Source organism: Lachancea lanzarotensis, scaffold LALA0S05, assembly GCF_000938715.1.
Source record: "Lachancea lanzarotensis genome assembly LALA0, scaffold LALA0S05, whole genome shotgun sequence".
Lineage (NCBI taxonomy): Eukaryota > Fungi > Ascomycota > Saccharomycetes > Saccharomycetales > Saccharomycetaceae > Lachancea > Lachancea lanzarotensis.
Genome location: NW_019212883.1, coordinates 668,852 through 686,105, shown reverse-complemented (window position 1 = coordinate 686,105; position 17,254 = coordinate 668,852). Strand labels below are relative to the sequence as shown.

General features: G+C 44.8%; 5 protein-coding genes across 5 annotated transcripts; 1 reads left to right on the top strand and 4 right to left on the bottom strand.

Annotated features, from left to right (window-relative positions):
* Positions 1–10: 10 nt before the first annotated feature.
* Positions 11–2,359, bottom strand: GYL1 (LALA0S05e07470g1_1; the record flags this gene model as incomplete). Its single annotated transcript, XM_022772420.1, has 1 exon — positions 11–2,359. The coding sequence occupies one exon, from the start codon at positions 2,357–2,359 to the stop codon at positions 11–13; it is 2,349 nt and encodes a 782-aa protein (XP_022628746.1).
* Positions 2,360–3,385: 1,026 nt separating this feature from the next.
* Positions 3,386–4,501, bottom strand: SPG5 (LALA0S05e07448g1_1; the record flags this gene model as incomplete). The annotated part of the gene is made up of 1 exon (XM_022772419.1): positions 3,386–4,501. One exon carries the CDS (start codon positions 4,499–4,501, stop codon positions 3,386–3,388), a length of 1,116 nt encoding a protein of 371 aa, XP_022628745.1.
* Positions 4,502–4,816: 315 nt separating this feature from the next.
* Positions 4,817–6,985, bottom strand: GAL4 (LALA0S05e07426g1_1; the record flags this gene model as incomplete). The annotated part of the gene is made up of 1 exon (XM_022772418.1): positions 4,817–6,985. One exon carries the CDS (start codon positions 6,983–6,985, stop codon positions 4,817–4,819), a length of 2,169 nt encoding a protein of 722 aa, XP_022628744.1.
* Positions 6,986–7,374: 389 nt separating this feature from the next.
* SGS1 (LALA0S05e07404g1_1) lies at positions 7,375–11,589 on the top strand (the record flags this gene model as incomplete). The annotated part of the gene is made up of 1 exon (XM_022772417.1): positions 7,375–11,589. The coding sequence occupies one exon, from the start codon at positions 7,375–7,377 to the stop codon at positions 11,587–11,589; it is 4,215 nt and encodes a 1,404-aa protein (XP_022628743.1).
* A 142-nt stretch (positions 11,590–11,731) lies between these two features.
* On the bottom strand, positions 11,732–13,510 carry SEO1 (LALA0S05e07382g1_1; the record flags this gene model as incomplete). Its single annotated transcript, XM_022772416.1, has 1 exon — positions 11,732–13,510. One exon carries the CDS (start codon positions 13,508–13,510, stop codon positions 11,732–11,734), a length of 1,779 nt encoding a protein of 592 aa, XP_022628742.1.
* Positions 13,511–17,254: the final 3,744 nt, after the last annotated feature.

Genomic DNA, 17,254 nt, shown 5'->3' with positions numbered 1-17,254 from the left:
ATAGCGTTGATCATTTCCAAACCTTTCGTAATGACTTCCAGTTACCACTATTTGTAGCGGTTCCAGGCTGAAATCTTCCACGTTTCGCGCTCGAAAGTTGATGCTCTAACTCAACAATTCTTTCTTGTAATTCTTGATTGGTATTCATGACTTCCAGGTTGCGAGCCATAGTTTCTTTCAGATCGACGCGCAAGTCTGTTGGTAATTGAGAATCTGGATTGGGCAATGTCTGTTTCCGTACCTCCTCGCGGAGTTGAAGCTTGAGCAGCTTGACCTCCGATTGAAGGTCTTGGTTTTGATCCTGGAGGGTTTCTAGTTGTAGCCTATTTTCGATCAGCTCATTGGCAATGTTTATGTGTTCCCGGTTTAGTACGGTGTGATCGCGCTCAAGCTTGCGGACCTCATTGTGCAATTGCCTGTTCTTGATACGCAGTGTGTCCATTTGCGCTTCTTTCTGAGATTCTAATAGATGTATCTCTTCATATTCCGCGATGTATCTTCTAAGAGATATGGGAGTGATGATTATCTCATGCATGGCGTCTTTCACAAACGTATTTATAGCGTAGTCTTGTTCTGTAAGCGATTCTTTTTCTTCTTGAGAATTCAGCTTGCGAAGCACGGTACCATTTTTGGAAGCTTCGGGCGTTTTGAGGTAGTATTCAAAGAGACCGTTTTTCAAAAACTCCAGTAGCTGCTCGAACTGCAAGGTCATCAGAACTTTCTCATTTTTGAGAAGCAGTACTGACGCGAACTTCAGTACTGCTTCAAGCCCCTCGACGAAGACAACGTCTAGTATTCTGAGGACAAAGCACAGCGGAAACCGATAAGCAAAGCAAGTCAAGAACCATTGCGAAGCATACATTGATGATCTGACTCCTTGTCTTGCTAGGTGGTTATAAAGCAGTGGCGAGTTTTCCTCTATCAGTCTGTCGAACTGATACAGTTTCAGATGTAAACCCGGCATGTTTGGCAGAAACAATTCTCTTAAACCGTAACCCATCATGAGGCTAATCAAAAGTCCAAAAGCTTCTGATTCAGTATCCACGTTAAGTAGCAAGGCAGTGGCCACAAACGCCATCCCTTGAGTATATCCAATTTCTGGGTCATGCAAAGAGTACGCTTTCAGGACTTCGAATAATGACCGTAATCTGTCTTGGGGGATGAATGACGTTCTTGAAAGATCTCTTTCTATAGCCTTTTCGTGCGTAGACTCAAGTTTTTGGAGCCTTGCGTATTCGGCGTCAACCTCTTTGGACTTTGATGAAGACAAAAGTTGCCAGATTATGCCACGAATCTGTGGCGGTATCCCACCCGCAATTTCTTGTTCAAGTTTGACAGAATCTTTCTTGGCCACTTCTGCGTAATTACTAACAAGTCGAGTCCAAAATGGCCAGTCAACAGTTGTTAGCTCATGAACCTCTTCATCAAAACTGTCTTTCTGAGGTGAGAGTCCCTGAGAAGGTTCCACGGTCTCTAAGAAGGCAGTGTAGCTTGATTTTAAAACTCGAGCACCTTCTTGCAGATTTTCTTGCGTGGTATCGTCCTTCGACATATACTCGTCCTCATTTTCTTGGAACCTACTCAAAACCAGGTCGAAATCCGCGCTTACAGATCGCTTGTGGCTTGTTCTTGGCGGCACAGGTGGTGGTCCTGAATATGCACTCAACGCAGCGACCGAATTACGAAATGTTTCAGATTTCAATTCCTCCGCCAGTGGGGGAGGAACTGCATGAATAGGCTGTGGGTTGTCCTTTGGGGCGTTGCTGTGCTTACGAGAGGGTAAGGGTGGTGGCCGGTCCTGAAGTGCATGGTGTTCCGTACTGTGAGCCAAAACTGACGTTTCGTTGTCTCCCAGAATTGGAAGCTCTTCTTGGATGGTGTTGCCTGTTAGATCGTCAACGTGGAGTTTCTCGATAGTTTCAGCAGCCGGACTTTCTTCAAGTTCCGTTTCTTCCTTAATGTTGGCTCCCGCATCAGTATGTGAATCTTCTGCATACGCAGACCAGCTCACTTCAGATTCTGAGTTGTCTTCAGCTTCGATTTCAAGGTTAGTCTGTTTGGCTTCTTCGGTTTCGACATTTTTGTTCAAATTCTTGGTAGGGGTATCTGATACCAATGAAGTTACGTTAATATCTTCTCCAGTAGCTATCACATCGTCAATTTCAACTTTATCAACATCAAATTTTGTATCCTTATTTGCTGGATCCTTTTCACCAGCTTGTGACTCCCTTGGACCGCTGGTGGCACTTAGTTTCTTTAAGTTTTCATCCAGCTTGTCTAAATCAGTCTCTGGCTTTCTATCTTGGGCTTCTGTGTAGTTGGTGTTCCCCGTATCAACGCTAGCTGTACTCGTAGGCATCATTCTAACAATCGAAATGGTGTATAAGTGGTCCTGACCCGACGTCTGTGCAAATCTATTCTCCGCTTTTGAACTGTTTGTCTTGAGATCGTATTTCAATTTGAGTATCGAATCCTTAATTGACAGGGAAGAGCATAAAAACGTAGGTTGAAGAATGTAGACGTTATGAGACTTTAAAGCTTGAATTGGACTTCTAAAGGCCCAACATGCTACCTTTTCACTCGGGTATGACTTGGTATGCCAACTTATAGGGTCTTGTTCTTCCACGGTTGTACACAGGGTTATTGTTGAAACAAAGAAAGCTTCCCTTAGCAAAAAGTAGGTTTATCGTTTCACGGTCTTATTTTTGTCTAACAATTCAACCAGACGTAGCTCTCATTCTATTAAAATAAGACTAGACATCGGTGTTGATGTTTTTGTCGCTCTTACGATTCGATTGCGTTTAAATGGATAACTCATTATAGTATTTAAAATTCTTCGCAGCATACCGATGGTGAAGCTAACGTGTTGGAGCCCATAGGAAGTTACTCTTATTTTGAACTCGACTTCTATAATTCTTGCTTCTGAAAGACCCCGGGCAATGCGCCACAGACCGAACTCCAGTGTTTTACACGAGAGTTTTCGTGTGGTGTGGGGGATACCCTGATCCTTTATAACATCTTAGCTTGTTTCGTCCCAATTGCGGAGTACTCAGTCAAATTTAACATTCCTGTTTCACATACAAAGAAGACTAAAAAAGCTGGGCGGCTATTACGTTGTTGAAAACCAGCTATGGCTTACATAAGATAAGATGATCGAAAATTACATCACGTGCATAAAGCTCAATGTCGGTGACATTATCTGAAATCGAATATTTAATAGACCTTACAGTGTAGAGCTAGCCATCAACCATTTGTAGACTGCAGTTCCTGACATACAGAACAATACCAGAGCTCTCTAGGTATTTGGAAAAAAACAAACCGATCGTAATCCAAATATGTACCGGCCCTTAACAGCTCTCTGGGCGTTTCTCGCCATTGTTTAGTTTCAAGCCTGAGACGATAATACTGAAAACCCGGAAAAACCTGATTCTGATGGCGAAGACGACGACAGAATAGAATCAAAATCTGAAGTTGAACGACAGCCATGGACACTCAACTCATCCAAGGGGTCGGGCCATGCTTGTTGCTGGCGTGTGCTGTGCGTAGCGTACGAGTGTTCCGGAAGCACGAGCCCCAAAGTCAGCCCCAGATCTCGCATCAGAAGCTCCGCCTCTTTCGTCGTAAGGTTCGGGAACCGGACTCGAACGTAGGATTCACCAAACTCCAAAGGTAAAGCCCCGTAGTTCTCGTAAATGGTACGCACACTTTCCTCGATTTTTCGCATCTGCGTGGTGCATGCAGTAAGCTCTTGGCGCCATTTGTCGAGCGCTTCGTCACTTGCAAACACAACAGTGGGCATCTTGGAGACCTCGAGACGTGGAAGTTGGAAGTCGATGACGCAACCCAAAGATTCAGTTTCGTTTTCTCCGTCAAATACCAGCTCATTTCTGTGGGCTTGGATCATACGACACACCTCCATAGCACGAATCATCGATATTTCTTGGCCACCCAAGGGCTTCTTACCAACACTAGATTCACGCAAAGCCAGTTTGTTGGTTTCATTTTGCATATTGACGGGCGAAAAGCCCTCCCAAAGATTGAAAAAACACCGCAGGGAGATGGACAGGTTTTGGGCCGCATCGTGAGTAATTTTGATGGCTGAAGTCGAATACGAGCGTCCTGGAGCAAACCTCATTGTGCTCATATTCCAGTTGGTATACAGACCACGAGGGGCTCCTCTGGGGGCCCTGTAGGTGCCATTGAAGTTTGCGAAGACGCCCCTTTTGCCATGGGAGCCAAACCTGGGTGTTGAATCGACACACGCCTTTTGACCCACTCGGCCACCTTGTGCATTGCTAGGTACACTTGTATGCAAGAAGCGGGAACCTTTACCAAACGGAACGCTAGGCTTGACTGGAACGGGGACTCTCACAAGAGCCTTTTGAGGTCTGGGTATGTTTCTCTCCAGTACATTTTGCAGCTCCTCATCCAGCGTTTGGCGCAGTTGTTTGACTTGCTTTCTAGCGACTTTCAGCCACTGTCGTAAAGCGTTGCTTGACATCTGAAGAAGCGCTACTATCTGAGATATTTCCTCTGTTTCTGGAGCAAGATGAGTACCTTAGCCAGGTAGCTGTCATATATCAATCACAACTCTTATTTAAAGGATATTGATATATCACTTTTTACTTTAGTGACATCATGGTGTGATCTGATACAGGATTAGCACCGAAGTACCGGACTTCAAAAGCGAGTTTCGACGTCACTATGACGCTTTCATGATTAGTATTTTGTTATTCGTAGCTGTGAGGATTATTCTGGTTTTTTTTGGCGTGAAAGATTCACACTTTGCACCGCGCAAGTGTTGTCAATGGCCTCTCTAATCGCCGTCGTTAAAAATATATTTTACAATATCATCCAATGTCGTGGTATTGAAGGCACTCGTCACACTTGTGTTAGTATTGAAAAGAGTTTGTACACTCTGATCGTTCCAATCCGGAAAGACGTTACCATGTCGCGTGTTGTCCAGGTACGGCGGTGTGTATGAGGCGGAATTCTCGCCTTGAAACATGTTGATATCCGGAGACACATTTGAGCGTGTAGGATCCGGCGCAGAAAGCTCTTTGACTAGCTCTAGAATGTTAGCGGACGGAGTTGTGGTCAAGCTCTGTTGCTCTTGTCCAGCATTTTGCACGATGTTTGATATAGTCAGAGAACGTGGAGACCGGTGGTCGATATCATTTAGCAGGTAGCCGCACATACTGTTGATTACTTTAATGAACTTTTCAGCGGTAGCGTTCTTACCGGATAATTTCTCGAAGCAATTTCTAGCGTGTATCACGTTCTGTCTCCACTGTCCACCATCTGGTGCATTTGGATCAACTATGAGACCCACTGCCGGTACAACCGTAGCATTCATTAAGAAATATGTGGCATGCCAGGCAGAAAGAGTCGTAACCTCATAGTGTTCAATGAAATCCGCAACGGAGTGAATTGTCTGAGTAGCAGCTTTATGGCAAACGGCTGAGCATTTGATCGAGTCACCGTGATCTATTCCCAGGCGTTGACCACTTAGTAATTTTAGAAAAAATGGTCGGAACAAGGTGGTAATAAGGTTCTGATACATCCAGAAAACACGATACCGACATAAAGGAAACCATGTGTTTTGAAGGTCGATGCTTGCTTGCCGTTCATCAAACTGAGATCCCAGAAATTTTGGCAGTGTCGCGATGTTGGTCTCAATTCTTTTTTCTAGCTCGAGCATGGTTGACAGTAAGAGTGGCTTTTCCTCTTCGTTGGTGTATACCGCTTTATCGGAAAGCTCTAGGTAAAGTCTGACAACTTTCGCGTTTTCAATCACACACGAAGATATCACAGCGGACCTGTCCGCCACCGTGTCGCTTGAATCTGAAACAGATGGCAATAACGTATCAACGTCTTTCAAGCCTGGTAGCTGGCGTGGCCTTCCAAATGCTATTGCAACATCAAAATCGTAGGCGTATAAGGTCCAGAACATACGCCTTCGTAGTTCTAATGCCCTTTTGTCGGCTTTGTTGGCCTCGTTTACTTCCCGGTGGAGACCTAAAGAAATAGCCATGCTGGCAGCAAACCCCAGATAATTCCAACTAGCATTCGGCTTATTACGTTTTCTGGCATATATGGACAACAGGGCAAGGGCTGCTAGAAGTGGATGGGAACCACTCTCGAAGATGGTACTGTTTAAATGTGATTTCGCTTTCTTGTAAAAATGTATATCAGCATCGGAGTTCTCACCGTCGACGCACAAAGCTCCAAGAGCTAGGGCGGCGTTTAGTAGAAGTTGCCACACGTCCGTTGAGTCCGGCATTACTTGATCTGCGTACCACATACGAAACGATGGCTCATCGACTATTGGGAAATTAGGGTGGAAAAGCGTGAAATACGCATCCACGTATACTGCCGTTACGTCGCTGGAATGGAGAATACTGGGATCGTGAGTCGAGAGTGGGCCCCGAAGTACGTCTAAAAACGCATCAGTCACATATAATGCTCGCAAAATCGTGGAGTTTGAGCCAGCTCCGAAAAACCCCTTGTTATTAATGCTTACATTCATTGTACCCATTCCGTCATCTTTAAATACGTCCACATCATTCTCTTCACTCCATTCAAATCCGTTCAAAGGGTCGCGGGGCAGTTGATTGACGGGTGGTTGCTGTGAAAGAGAAGAGGTGAGCGTTGAGCTTGAAGTTGAGCTTCTCTTCTCAATCTCGGGACTGGGAAACTCACCTTTGGCACCTCTGGCACTTCTGGCAAACTGTCGCAGCTTCACAGATTTGGGATCGTCCAGGACTGTTTCCACACTGGTATCGGGAAATATTTCTTCAAATAGCATTTCCAGTCGGGCGAGCTTAGTTTCCACATTTGTCAGGTGTGCCCGTGTGAGAGGTGATCTCGACTGACGGGGTGAATAGTGGCATCCCCACTTATTTTCAGTGCATTTGGAGCATGTAGGAAATTCTCGCGAACATCTCAGCTTTTTCCTCCTACAGGAATCACAGGCCCGCTCCATGACCTGAGGTAACCTTCTATTACAATTGAGTGCACTCTATTCTACAATGGTAGAAACACTGTACTCACTGTTTCCAGCAATGTTTCAGCATCTAAGGTTCGCGATACAAGAGCAAATTCAGCTCAAAAAAATCCACAAAACCTTGAAAATAAAGCCCAGAACCTAGACTTGATGCAGAAGTCAAAATTATAAGCAGCAAAGATGCTTCCAGTGCTAAGTTATTCCACCTCTGTCCAGTCCATCCCTCTTGTTCCATGTTCAACTTTCGACGGCCTTACCTTTAATATATATAGGTAAATAAAATGCGTAAACATAGTACTCGAGACGCGTCTAATGAGATGAGCAAACAGAAGCGAGTTGTTTCACCACATGGAGCAGGCTTTGTCGCGATGCAAGACAATCTGAAAGCTCAGATTGGATGGCTAAAAAAAAGCAGGGCTTTTGAGCCAAAACAGGAGCTTTTAAACCGAGTTTTAAGCCTTGAAACAACCGACAAAAGACAAAAAGTGGCAACTCAATCACAAGGTAAAGCTTGGGCTCCAAACCCTGTAATTGACTTGACTAGCGAGACCAGGGTCAGCATGGTGGTGCCTGTCGTAGCTCAGCCGCCAAATCGATCCACTTTTAGTGCGGTGGGAAGCACCGAAGAAGAAAGCGTCACACCACGATCTGGAATCTCATTTTCGCATCCAACGGCTGTAAGGCCCTCAAAAGGACTCACAGAGTCCACTCAATTATCGCAGAAACCGACCTCACTCCCTGCCACTTCGTATGTGGAATCTGGGAGCACAACTAGCCATCCCAGCCATGAGTTCCAGTCAAGACTGCGAAAGGACTATCCTAATTTGCCGTCTTCAAGCTCTATAGAGGTTATATCATTGCAAGAAAAGGTTATTGGACTGCTGGAGGAGAAAGCTGCGACATTTGGACGGAGATGCTCGATTATAGAGTCCACTTCTCTTTCAAAAGATGCTCAGAGAGTCCAGATTCAACAACTTGAACCTAGGCTAATGGCACTGGAAGAAGAGTTGAAATTACTCAAAAACACACTAATTCTAATGAAACCTGCGCAACGTGTTCTTGAAAGCTGTGCAAATGAAAGTCGGCATGAGCCTGCAAGCCATCCTTTTATTAGCGTGCCCGCTCCTAGTGTTTGTGCGCCGAAGCAGCAAGATTCTCGGGTGGCACACCGCCAAACTACCATAGAAAAAGATCTCATAACAGTTCTGGATGACGAAGACGATGATGTCGACGATGATGATGATGATGATGATGATTTAGACAAAGATAAAGACACCGGTCATGATAAAATGGGCGGCAAAGGTCAACCTCCATTTTTGGCCCCAGTAACAAAGTCTCGCGTGGTACCGACGATACAAAATGATACAGAAGTGGTACGTGCGAGACCATTGCGCAAGCATAAGGCAATCAATTATAAACTTCCTGAGATGGAGGATAGCTTGAACTACAACATGAGGCCGTCGTTTTTGGCAACACAGCAGTCAGGAAGGGACGAGGAGGACACCACCATGGATGCAGAGCAAGAAGACTCGCATTTTTTGCTCACTGCGGAGGAAGAACATGATGAAGCGCGAACTAGCGATCGGGAGTTCGTTGAGGATGGTCTGGATAATTTGCTAGATGGAAGCGTCGATGGAGAATATCAGGCAACTCAGGATTCAAGTGCTGGTAATTTATCTCCGAGAGACCCCGAACTGATTTCAGAGATGGATCAAAGTATAAATGTCCAGATTATAGGCTCGTCACCAATTCAAGATTCGCGCAAAGATGCTGATTCTCGTTCTGGGACGCCTGAGCTTGATCTGACAGGGCCCAATAACGCTCCCGAATTCGATACGATAAGCGAAAGTATACAGCAGACCTTTCCAACTCATACTCAGACCACTTGGCAGCCTTCTACATTGAACGCTGAGGTACTTGCGCTACGCGATGATGATGTTGTACACGATGACACATTCACTCACAGCGACTCAGAGGATTTCGATGACTTTGATGCTGAGAGGGAAAATTTGACTCAAGGGGCCAATGTTAGGGAAGTAGATGACGACCTAAGGATTCTTTCAGAGCAAAGAATAGAGAATTCAAACAGGTTGAGTCCCAACGTCAAGCGCGAAATTATCGACGTAGACTCAGTTTTCAATGTTGACGATCAAACATATCAGCTATCAAAGAGGCAAGGAGACGTCACCAAAGAATCACCCGTTCAAGACGTGGAAGAACCCAAATATCCCTGGACACATGAGGTTTTGTATCGCCTCCATCATTCTTTTAAGCTGCCAGGATTTCGCTTCAACCAGCTCGCTGCGGTTAATGCTACTTTGGCCGGTAAAGACGTTTTCGTTCTCATGCCGACAGGTGGTGGTAAATCCCTGTGCTATCAACTTCCAGCTATCGTAAACTCGGGCACAACAAGTGGCACCACCGTTGTCATATCACCACTTATCTCTCTTATGCAGGATCAGGTTGCTCACCTGCTGGCCAAAAATATCAAAGCGTGTATGTTCAGTTCGAAAGGCACAGCTGACCAGAGGCGGCAAACGTTTAACCTATTTATCAATGGCTTACTTGATCTCATTTACATCTCTCCAGAAATGATAAGTGCTTCTGAGCAATGTAAGAAAGCAATTGGAAGATTGTATAGAGATGGAAAGTTGGCGCGGATTGTTGTCGATGAAGCTCACTGCGTATCGAATTGGGGACACGATTTCAGGCCGGATTACAAAGAACTGAAGTATTTCAAGAAACAATATCCTGATATTCCTATGATTGCACTCACAGCTACGGCAAGCGAGCAGGTAAGACTTGACGTTGTTCATAATTTATGCTTGAAGGATCCCGTTTTTTTGAAGCAAAGCTTCAATAGAACTAACCTATACTATGAGGTGCTTAAGAAGGGCAGAGATACAGTCTCTTCTATATGTGCCGATGTTAAAACACGGTTCAAAAATCAAACAGGTATCATATACTGCCACTCTAAAAACGCTTGCGAGCAAACAGCATCTCTAATGCAAAAAAAGGGTATCAATTCAGCTTATTACCATGCTGGCATGGAACCGGATGAGAGAAATCAAGTTCAACAAGCTTGGCAAGCCGACAAAATTCGAGTTATCTGTGCGACGGTTGCATTTGGAATGGGTATAGACAAACCGGACGTTCGCTTCGTTTATCATTTAACAGTGCCAAGAACTTTGGAAGGTTATTATCAGGAAACAGGGCGTGCAGGGAGGGACGGAAAATACTCGTTTTGCATAATGTACTATACCTTTCGTGATGTGCGTACCATGCAGACTATGATTCAGAAAGACAAGAATTTAGATAGAGATAATAAGGAAAAGCATCTCACAAAGCTCCAACAAGTCATGCAGTATTGCGAAAATGTTACCGACTGCAGAAGAAAACTGGTTTTATCATATTTCAATGAAAAGTTCGAATCCTCACTCTGTAAAAGGAATTGTGACAATTGCAAGAATAGCCTTAATACTACCACTGAAGAACGAGACATTACCGCTGAGACCAAGCACATATTGAAATTGATTTCACAAATACAAGATGAGAAGGTAACGTTAATACATTGTCAGGACATTTACAAAGGGTCGCGCAATTCAAAAATTGTTCAAGCGGGCCACGACAAGCTGAGCTACCATGGTCAGGGGAAAAACATGTCGAAGTCAGAAATAGAAAGAATCTTTTTCCATCTGATAACTAATCAGGTTCTGCAAGAGTACCCTGTGATGACCGGACGAGGATTTGCTTCAAACTATGTGAAAGTAGGAATCAAGGCACAGCAGGTTTTAACTGGAAGAATGAAGGTGTCGATGCATTTTGTCACTTCTAATGTTGATTCCTCTAGGGCGGGGTCTGCTCCTCCTGGTCAGATGACAGAATTGAATGGGAAAACGTCTCACGATGGCACCAATGGCAATGCTGGTGCCATGGCAAGGACAGCGGGGCTGTCTAGCTATAGCCGTCCAATCTTGAATCACTATGCATATGATGATGACAACGGCCCGTCGGAAGCAAAATCCCACAATCGCTCAGCGTCGCCCATAATGATGGAAGATACTACAAGCCATTTAACAGCTGAGGAACAGCTGAGCGTTACGGTAGCATATCAAGAGTTAAGGCAAAGGGCGATGCAAGTTGCCAGCAAAGCTGGTTATAATTCTTTTATGGGCATAATCTCCGAGCAAGCATTGAAAAAAGCTGCAGTTACGTTGCCGAGTTCTCTGGAGCAATTTCGGCTGTTACCCAATTTGACAGCTTCTCAACAGCAAAACTATACGCACTTTCAGGAGCTTCTTACAGTTTTACGGTCCAAACGCCGCTCTTTGACTAGTCAAAAAGCGTCTCAATCAGATCCACATCAGGTCCCGGGTGTTTCGCCTTTTTTCCAAAATTCTCAATTCATGGAGGATGCAGAAATGCAGCGACGCAATGAAGAAATTTTACAGCAGATACGTCAATCTGCTTCCATCGAGATAAATCCTAACGTTCTAAGTCAGAAAGTTAGAAGTAGCCAGTCTAAGACAAAACGAGGTAAGAAAACCAAATGGCCTGCAAAAAATTGGGCAAGAAGGCCATGAAATATTTAATCCGGTATCCTTGATAGGTTCGATAACACTAGCATTTTGATTTAGAGCGTTATTTTTTGGAGGAGAGCACATTTAAGTTCAAGTTTTATCACATTAGAGCACCATTCTTATACATGCATTATAAAATCAACGCCTAGGCTGTTGGGGATTCAACAGGAGGGACTCCCTCCTTCTTAGAATTATAAAGAACAATACCGTTCGATCTTGCGTTTTGTTTTTCCTCACGCTTGTACAGCCATAGAACAACTAGAGTCCATAATGACAGACAGAATGCAGAAACCGCGGTCCAAGTATAACCCTTTAAGAATCTTGGCGCTTCCACAGTCTTGAAAACAAGCACGGACATGAAAGCGGTCGTAGTTTGGGCCAACATGTTCATGATAACCAAAATAATAGATCTGGCTTCCGCGTCACGACGACAGATATCGTTTTGCCAAGAATATAAGACAGGGGCCATAGCCCACCCAAAGTATTGAAGCATGAATGCAAACCATTTGGCACCCTGAGGAACATTCCAGGCAGCGAGGATGACGTTACCAATAAAGTTAAAAACCTGAGTAAAAACGATGGCACCCCATCTGCTGTGTAGTTTATCGGCAAAAAGACCTGCACTGGCCAAATAGATCATACCTAGAGCGGGAGTAATCATACTGAGTCTGTTAAGTTCTGGAATGGAGTATTTCTTGAGGGACTTCAGCCATAGCAAGTAAGCACCTGAAGAACCGTTGTTGTTGTTCCAGCAAAAGATATTCCACAAGGTAAGAACGTAAATCTTCCAGTCGGTCAGGATGCGGAGCCACACCTTCTTGTTGAAGAATTTGGACGAGAAGTCTGCCTTCTGGGTATTGTTTTGTTGCACCCTCTTACGGGCCAATCTGATCTCATCGTCGGTAAGGAAGATGGAGTAGCAGTTGAAAGGGTCGCCTGGCAAAGCGTAGAATCCGATGATACCGACAGCTAGGGATATGCAACCGTCGATGATGAAATTCCATCTCCAGCCGGAAAGACCGCCCCTGCCGTCTAGAACTGCGTAAACGGAAGCTTGAATACCACCAGCAGACATGATACCTGCGTATTGACCGAAATAATAGAACGCAGAACGGCGCACCATTTCGTCGTGCTTGTAAAAGGAGCCAAACAGATACTGGTAGGCCAGATAAGCGGGGGCTTCAAAGACACCGATGAAAAACCGGATGGCCTTCAAATGAGAGATGGAGTTAACTTTGGAGCTGCCGATGGTGAGCACGGACCAGCAGATATCGAGAGCGGGCAGCAGATAATTGAGCGGCACTTTGTTGAGAATGAAGATGAAGGGCAGTTGGAACACGATGTTACCGACCGTGAACATCACCTGGGTGTTAACAAGATCGTTACCCTTGAAGCCGAGTTCTTCACGCATCCCGGAGACGAAGGCGTTGTTGAGGTTAGAAAAATCCAGGTATTTGACCCAGTAGGCCATACACGAGTAGAAGGCCAGCAAAATGTCCAGTTTAAGCAGCAGTTTTCGCTCCTGCGGCGAAACGCCGCTTCCGAACCACTGCCACCATTTGGTGCCACTGGCCTGTTTGTCGTTGACACGGTACTCGCCTTCGTTGAAGAAAGCCCACCATTTGCGGTTGGCTTCGTCTCTGTATTCCAAGTGTGTTTCCTGTTCAGTTTCTTCTTCTTCTTCTTCCTCGTCGTTCGAATGCTGTTCTGTCTTGACATCGGACGCTTTATCGGATCCAGACCCATTTAGCACCTTTTCGGGATGCTCCGTGTGTGTTTCTTGTTCCAGCTCCGATTCTGAGTTTCCCGTGTGCACCGCGATGTCCGATTCGTCCACTATTCTTCTGGTAGGAATAAACCCCCATTTCAGTCTATGGAAAGGGTCTACCACCCATTCCTGTGCGATACTTTTGGCCAATGACATGAATTACGGTGAGTCGGTGTTTACAGGTCCAATAGCAGGTCTAATAGCAGTCTAATAGCAGTCTAATAGCAGTCCAATATCAAGTCCAGTCTCAGTATCAAAATGGCTGCCATTACCACAGTATTTCCACAGTATTTCCACAGCATTCCTGCTGTCTTTAAGTACTCCAAATCAGCTCATCACAAGGCACTCTCATCCCACTCCCATTGTCTTCTTTCTGCAGCGAATGACTGTACCAGTACTAGAACCACCACTACTATTACTACTACCACTATCATTACCACCACTACTTCTACTACTTCTACTACTTCTACCCTGCATGAGCCACAGTACTAGTCACCGATTAAGATTTTACGCCATTGTTCACACAAGCTAGACTCGGATTTCTAGGCAACACAAGAGCCACACACCACCACCACCCACCACACACACACACACACACACACCAAATTAGATAACTAAAGACAATGGCTATTGGTACAGGAAGGTTGGTTAGGCCAAGGCCAACGATAGTGATTACCAAGAGAATAATACCAAGAACCCAGTATTACCGTAACGATCGCCGCTCGAGACCGATAACTGGCAAAAAAGCTTTGAATAGCGCAGTTGCACGAAATGAGTCAGAGACAAAGGAAGAAAGGTTACGGGAGAGATTGAGGCAGACTGGGAGAGATGGAGACAAACTGGGAGAGATGGAGAACATGCTACACAGGTTGAGTATACACAGGGCGACGATATACATAGGATGAAGGTGGTAATGGTGATGATGGTGACGATACAGAAGGCGAGAGATGAGATTAAGATCACTTTATCCCAATCGTGACGCTGGAATCCAAAAAAAAAAAAAAAGAAATAAAAAAGCCATTGTGTTTTTTTATTAGAATGTAGTCACTTTGTACTTATCGCGACGTCGGGTGAGAGGAAATGGCACGTGGTAGTGAGGAGCGCCTTTGGGTTACGTAATCTTGTGCCACACAACTCAAGAGAGAGCTATAGAGGGAGAACGATAAACGTTTGAGGTGAACAAGACTCGAGTACCTTGTGGGTTGCTTGTAGATTAGAGGAAGTACTGGTAGTCTTGAGGGTGGTGACGATAGCAGGGATGCGGATTATGTTTATACTCGTGTTGAGACTCTGTCTCTGGAGTGTCGTTGCACGATAAACGTTCGGTGTCTTGGGTGATCTTGTCCATTATCTCTCCGTAATCTATTTAGCATGAAAAACAAAAGATACTCTCCCTTTATTCCACGTTAGCGAGTCAGGCGGCGATTTGGAATGAGCTTGCAGGGTAGACAAAACGTCTCTTCTTACACAAATTCTCTGAGATGTTCCGTTGCTGACGAATATGAGAGCTTTCAAGCTTTCCGGGTGCAAATAGTATAAATGGGCTGATCTGGATGCACTTGATTAACTGCAAGTGTTATCACTTGGTTTAATCGACGTCCTTTCCGTTACATCAGTACTTGTTCTAGATTCTTTGCGCATCTTGTTAATTCTGACGCTGTCATCTGTCACGTGGACGTGATCACTTCGTCATGGACCTGACGCCAGACAGACAGAGGCTCCGACAGGACTGGGGAAGATTGGACTTGAGTAGGTATTTTGGACCGCGAGTAGGCTTACTCGTGAAAAATACGACTAACTATGTGCTGAATGCTTGTATGAGTAGTCTACTGCGGTGGGTGTCACACGATGCTCACCGACAAAACCAGCATCATAGCTCAGAGTAGGCTCCACATTTCAAATGACTAGTATGTAGAAGTGATCTTAGTAGTTTAACTATACGCAGGGTCAGTGACTCCAGTGCTCACTTCGTTGAGGTGTTTCATTTTTAAGCTGATGTTTAATTTATTACAGAACCGGAGTACCTAACCTAACCACTATGTTTGTACACAAGAATGAAGGTCGTAAGTCGTCTTTTTATAGGAAATAACTTAATGTCACCGCTGAAGACGAATGATTCTACTCGCGAGGGTGAGAACCCGAGTAGAGTGTTACAATGTCTGCTGAGATGTTCATTTGAGCTTCAACGCACACTAGCGGATCGCCTACAAGCAGTAAAGTCGAGAGCGTCTCGAATGTCAGCGTCTTGTGTGGGTGTCTGGGTGGTCGAATGCTAGCTCAACGTATACGAATGAAGTTATGGCTTCTCGGCCGAGAAAGTTTCTGGACGAGTACGAGTACAATCGAGAGTAGCCGTGTGGAATGATGAGTATCATTCAGCGGTGAACATGTGGACAACTTCTTACCTTGTTTCTACGGTACATAGGTAGTTACTGGGTGTTCCGGTTCTACAATCTATTACCACCCGCAGAAACTTACCAACGAAGTGTTTAAGCCGAACTATTCATACATGGTCCGGCTTGGAACACTAACACCACTGGAAACGCGAGGCCTACATCTGAGGCTGTGTGACAGATATTGTCCGTGATCATTAAGCTTCGCGCAGCGCACTAAACCAACCATCACATACGGGTGTCTACTCGAGTCCACTCTTTTCAAGTCCTGGAAGAGTCATTTCCTACGGGTCAAGGAAAGTGGATCCCAAACGGGTTGTAGCTCTTTACGTAACGGGTTGGATTTCGGGTCTTGAGAATTTCAAACGGATCACAAATGGATCACAAATTATTGAAAACAAGGTGTTTTCGGATACCTCCGCGGGTATCAAGATCTCTTCACTTTGAATACGTATGCCAACTAGTGTCAGCCAGCAGACGTAAATGAAATGTTTGATTGTACTTACCAACAGAATTCTATGATGCCCAACCTTCTTTTACTAAGCTGCCAAGTGAGCTATACACCGACCAGCAGGAAATGGAATTTAAAAGACAATGCTTCGAGAAAACTAGTTCCTCAAAGTACGTTGGATCAAAAAACTCGATCAGCGATGATTTTGGAGGTTTGCACATCAAACAAAACCTACCGTGACACCATCGTGTCGAAGGGAAATCAAATGGTGTTTGACCGGTATTATTATACCAGCAGCTCAACATACCATCTTCACAAGGCCTGAGACGTGACCGTGCAGGTCACAACTGAAAAAAGACAAAGAGCCCCCAGATATGTTGCAGCGAAAATTGAAACCACCGTATTCTATAATCACAACCCGTTATTCCATTGATCTCAACAAATTCCTTACAAAACACTAAAACGAGACAGTTTCCGGCAAACTAGCTGCCAAGAACTTGAAACTTGATTGTCAACGTCCCTTTTCAGAATCTGGCAACCTTCCTCCCAAGAAATATGGAAATCAAGTGTCAACGTCTCTTTTCAACATCTGGCTCACAACCTTTTGGTAACGAACCTTACGCACAGTGCATGTATGATCACTACCGTAAAGTGTTTAGTTTTGGCAGAACTCTCGCTTTCTCTAAAATGTTAAAACACTTCGTTTGTAATTCCAGCACTAAGAACACTCTTTCTGAAGCACAAGCCTCACAATATTGCACAAGCTTTATTTGCCTTTGGCAAGTCCTAGTTCCGTTAATGTTCTACAAGTGCGGCTCTTAGCTGCGCGGGAAATCAAAAAGCGCTAATTGAAAACACTACACCTCAGGACTAGACAACCCTCTTCGGCTTCGCCTCGTCTGCTCATGTAATTCCAAACTCAAGCCCAAATGAATAGACCAAAGACAAAAGGAACCTGGAATGAACTCACTCAATTGCACCAGGTGTGTTAGTGACCACGATTTTCTAAAGTTTGGATGTTTTTCGGTGGCAACCGCGATAGTTTCTATCAACAAA